Raw genomic sequence first — 5,258 nt, 5'->3', positions numbered from 1 at the left:
CCGCCTCCGCGCCCGCCCCGTGGCCCCCTCTCGCGCGTGCCCTTCCTTTCCTCGGGGCCCCGTTCTCTTGCTCGTTCTCCCCGCTCTCCTCTCTCGCCCTCACCCCAGCTCTTCTTCCCCCACCTCTCCTTTCCCTCTCTCCTTGGCTCCTTCCCGAGTCCCTTACAGCCCCGAACTCTGCATCTTCAGGGTGCCCCGAGACCAGCCCTCGTCCTGCTTCCTGTCTGCTCTCCGGCCTGTGGCTTTGGTGTGCACCGGTGTCTGTAGGCTGTCCTGGGGCCAGCAGCAAACACAAGCAAAGCCCACTTTTGTCTGTTGACCTCTGGTAGGTACCATGGGGACAAATATGTCAGATCACCCTTTAGATCTCCGGGACAGGGTCTATAAGCAAGAGCACATGAGGACAGTTCTGGGGACACTCCTCTGTGAAGAGGCTTTCCCATTCCTCTCTCACTACTTGCAGAAGGGAACCATGGCCCCGAGACACCTCCCCAGGCTCTCCTAAGACACAGATATGGCACCATCAAAAGCAAGACAGACGCCCGGCAGCACAAATGCTCCACCAATGACATTGGGCTTTGCAGCATGTTTTGGTTTCTTTGGTCTAAGTGTACCAAAGACAAGCTCTCATTTCAGGATATACTGGCAAGTGGAAAATTCACACCCCAGTGATATGTATGTTAGTGGTACGTATGCATTTACTGGTAAAAACACTGTGCGGGTATTTTACATTTGACACCTTCACATACGTTATCTAATGTAGCCCACACCTGTGAGGTAGGCATAATAGACCCTCATTTCAAGGAAAGAGAGACTCAGAGGTTGTGTCACCTTTTCAAGACCATACAGCTAGTTGACTGGGAATAGAACCCAGATTTCTGACTCAAAATTTCTTCCCTATTCTTCTCTTCAAGCCCTCTTATGTTGTGGACCACAGTCACTTACCCTAGATGGTTACAGAATGGGGTTTTCCTCACTGAATGCATCAAGCCTTCTTATCTTCAAGCCTCTGCTGAAATATCATTACCAAAAGGTCCTCCTGACAGCCACCATATCTGACTTGATCGGTCTCTCCTGTCACATTCTCTATCTCAGTTCCTATTTCTTCCTTTCATTGCACTTTTCTCAATCTCTAAACATTATTTTTACTAATTTTGCTTGTTTGAGACATGGTCTCACTCTGTTGCCCAGGCTGGAGTGCAGTGGCTCAATCTCAGCTCACGTCAGCCTCAACCTTCTGGGCTCAGGCAATCCTCCCATCTCAGTCTCCCGAGTAGCTGGGACCACTGGTGCATGCAACCACTCCCAGATCACTTTGTTTCTATTTTTATTTTTGTAGAAACAAGGTCTCAAGGCTGGGCTCAGTGGCTCACACCTGTAAACCCAGCACTTTGGGAGGCTGAGGTGGGCAGATGGCTTGAGCCCAGGAGTTCAAGACCAGCCTGGGCAACATGGTAAGACCTGGTCTCTACTAAAACTACAAAGAAATTAGCCAGGTAGGGTGGTGTGCACCTGTAGTCCTAGCTACTCAGAAGCCTGAGGTGGGAGAATCACCTGAGCCTGGGGGTTCAAGGCTGCAGAGCCATGATCATGCCACTGTGCTCCAGCCTGGGCAATGGGAGTGAGAACTTGTTTCAAAAAAAAAAAAAAAAAAAAAAAAAAAAAAAAAAAAAAAAAGAATGGAAGAGAAGGAGGAGGAGGCAGAAGGGGAGGGGGAGGGGGAGGCAGAGGGTGATCAAGGTCTCACTATGTTGCCCATGGTGGTCTTGAACTCCTAGGCTCAAGTGATCCTCCCACCTCAGCTTCCCAGAGTGTTGGGATACAGGCGTGAACCATTCCCAGCCTTTACTAGTTTGTTTACAAGTGTTCCTTCTCCCCGCCCAGACTTTGAGCCCTGTGAGAATGAATGAATGTGACTTTTCTTTTTTTTTTTTTTGAGACAGGGTCTTGCTCTGTCACCCAGGCAGGCTGGAGTATAGTGGTGTGATCATAGTTCACTGCAGCCTCAAACTCCCAGGCTCAGCCGGGCACAGTGGCTCATGCCTATAATCCCAGCCCTTTGGGAGGCCGAGACAGGCAGATCACAAGGTCAGGAGTTTGAGACCAGCCTGGCCAACATGGTGAAACCCCATCTCTACTAAAAATACAAAAAATTAGCTGGGGGTGATGGCAGGTGCCTGTAATCCCAGCTACTCGGGAGGCTGAGGCAGGAGAATCATTTGAACCTGGGAGGTGGAGGTTGCAGTGAGCCGAGATCTCGCCACTGCACTCCAGCCTGGTGACGAAGCCAGACTCCGTCTCAAACAAACAAACAAACAAACAAAAAACAGAAAAAAATCTGTCATCACCAAGCCCTACAGGAAACTTTGTGATCTGCTTGCCTCGGCCTCCCAAAGTGCTGGGATTATAGGCATGAGCCACTGCACCTGGCGGATGACAGATATTTAATAAGCATTTGTGAAGTAAATGAATAAAGGAATTCAGGATGAGGGAGATCATGTATAAATATTCACAAATACCACATTTTAACTAATAATAATTAAAATGTACCTATCAATGATACCATATTGGCTGGGTGTGGTGGCTTATACCTGTAATCCCAGCACTTTGGGAGGCCAAGGCGGGCAGATCACTTGAGGCCAGGAGTTCAAGACCGGCATATTTTATGTGCTGTACAAATATTTATTGAGTGCTTTGTATGTACCAGATATTTTTCTAGCCACTGGGACACAATAGTAGACAAAAGAAAAATTTTGCTGTCATGGAACTTATAATCAAGTGTGTGTGTGTGTGTACATGCATGCGTTTCTGTGCAAGATATAATACACAAATGGGTAAAGTAAATATTATGTGAGTTGGAGATCAGTGCTGCAAAGAAAATAGAGCAGAAATGGGGTGTGGAATGTGAAGGGTCAGGGACAGGCAAGCCAGAAAGCCATTTTCACAGTCCTCTGAGAAGACCTTTAAGAAGGTGACATTTGAACAAAGAGCTAAAGGAAAGGAGGAAGCAGACCATGCAGACATCTGAGGAAGCATCTACTGACCCTCCCTATATGATGACTTAGGAGGCACATCTGAACCTTCCTTGCAGGCTATCAGTTATAACAGGGAACATAATGACACTATTTGATACAGCAGGCAGCGAAAAGATCCAGTACTTGGGCATTTTATTTCTTCGGATTCCAGATCATCAGAAGTTATGTCAATGGTCATGCTGGGTATGTTATTTTTAAAAAATACTGATTTGGTTATTTTGATGTCTTAATATTTCTGCGAGCTAGTCCATTTTTTTTTTTTTTTTTGGCTCATATTTACAAAGACAGCACCAAAAAACCTCCAGGAGAATTTCTCAGCCTCTGTTTGGCATATGGTACCCACCATAAAAGACCAGCAGCCTCCAGAAGGGTCAGAGGAAGACCTGGGATGATAGGGGAGTTAGGGGGCTGGTTGGTTCCACAGGTGAGGTGGGGAAGCAGTCAGTTACACAGGTCGGTGATGGGAAGGCACTGGAGAGGGGCCAAGGGGATAGGAATCAGAGGAGCAAGCTGGGGAAGGAAGCTTAGGAACCACAAAGTTCTCATCACCCCCACCTCTACCACTGTTATTGCCTTTTTTTTTTTTTTTGAGAAGGAGTTTCACTCTTGTTGCCCAGGCTGGAGTGCAATGGCATGATGAAGGCTCACTGCAACCTCTGCCTCCCAGGTTCCAGCGATTCTCCTGTCTCAGCCTCCTGAGTAGCTGGGATTACAGGTATGAGCCACCACACCTGGCTAACTTTTTTATTTTTAGTAGAGACAGGGTTTTATCATGTTGGTCGGGCTGGTCTTGAACTCCTGACCTCAGGTGATCCGCCTGCCTTGGCCTCCCAAAGTGCTGGGATTACAGGCATGAGCCACTGTGCCCAGCTTTGTTGTTCCCATTCTTAAAATCTCTTTACATCTTTTCTTTCTTTTGAAATGGAGTTTCGCTCTGTCGCCCAGGCTGGAATGCAATAGCACGATCTCGGCTCACTGTAACCTCTGCCTCCCAGGTTCAAGCAATTCTCCTGCCTCAGCCTCCCAAGTAGTAGGGATTACAGGCGTGTGCCACCATGCCTGGCTAATTTTTGTATTTTTAGTAGAGACGGGCTTTCACCATGTTAGCCAGGCAAGTCTCCAACTCCTGACCTTAAGTGATCTGCCTGCCTCGGCCTCCCAAAGTGCTGGGATTATAGACGTAAGCCACAGTGCCTGGCCCATAAAATCTCTTTACATCTTAACTGTAGTGGTGAATAAGTAAATTCAGAGCCAAGTTCAACTTTTCAAGGACAAGATTCTCCCCAATGATAACCCCTCCCCAAACTCCTTCAACAGAGACCCCAGAACTTCTTTCTCTCCATGACACCCGCTTCCCCACACATCCTGAAGTGCACCTTTAATGCGGTTTTACGTAAACATGCGAGCTATGTGTGTCCAGTATTGGGACAGTGTCTTCCACAGAGCATGACCCTAAGAGGACTTTCCAGTTTAAGGCTGGCAGCACATGAGAAGCACGCACATGCAGCAGCAGACTCGGCGGGAGAGCCTCCCCAGCTCGAAGAAGCCAAGTTGGGTTCAAAAAGAATGCAGCCTTCATGTTTCTCTGCCCTCTGCTCCCTTCAGGTAGGTACAGTAGGGTGGGGAGGTAGGCTGTGCACATCCCTACCCAGCTGGAACCTGTTAAGTAGTGCACTCAGAATTGGTCCCTGCCCTATGGAGTCCCAGGAGGCAGGTGATTCAAAGGAGGTTCTCCTCTGGGCCTTGGTATAGCTTGAAGGGGAGACCGTTTCATTTCCTCTGAGTCACCCTCCTGCTGCCACATTTCTGTGCTGTCTGTCCTAGGATTTCAGCATCTGTTCTTATGTGACAAGAAGAAACAGCTCCCTTGGGTACCAGCCTCTATCCTTCCTGCTTAATGTCAAGAGGGGGAGGTGTGTGTGGAATATGAGGTGTGGAAGTGTGTGCTGGTGGCATCCTCTAGAGAGAAAACTAAAGCTTCCATGCTCTGTCTGTAGGATAGGCTTCTAGTAGACCATTCTAAGGACAGCTCTCATTTCTTCATCACCTTTGGCTTTCTCTGAGATAACTTTCTCTGAGATAAAGTTGTAGGGTAGGTGAAGACAGGATTATTCAAGACAGTGCCTTATACTCAGCTCTTCCCGTGGGCATGAATGGCTTTATACACATGACCTGAGTTTTAAGATTTGTGAATATGTATATTGTTATCTCCATTTAGCTCAG

The 5,258-nt window shown here is 47.8% G+C and overlaps 1 protein-coding gene across 2 annotated transcripts in view; it reads right to left on the bottom strand.

The window, feature by feature from the left end:
* Positions 1 to 5,019, bottom strand: part of COPZ2 (coatomer protein complex, subunit zeta 2) — a 17,519-nt gene extending 12,500 nt beyond the window's left edge. For both annotated transcript variants that reach the window (XM_011999349.1, XM_011999350.1), the window contains exon 1: positions 5,008 to 5,019. In XM_011999349.1, the coding sequence (XP_011854739.1) occupies positions 5,008 to 5,019 (12 nt within the window). The remainder of the gene's footprint in view (positions 1 to 5,007) is intronic.
* Between the last annotated feature and the right edge of the window lie 239 nt (positions 5,020 to 5,258).

The sequence above is a fragment of the Mandrillus leucophaeus genome, unplaced genomic scaffold, assembly GCF_000951045.1.
Source record: "Mandrillus leucophaeus isolate KB7577 unplaced genomic scaffold, Mleu.le_1.0 Scaffold59, whole genome shotgun sequence".
NCBI classification, from domain to species: domain Eukaryota; kingdom Metazoa; phylum Chordata; class Mammalia; order Primates; family Cercopithecidae; genus Mandrillus; species Mandrillus leucophaeus.
The sequence above is the reverse complement of the archived record's forward strand: the minus strand, read 5'-3'. Positions and strand labels throughout refer to the sequence as shown.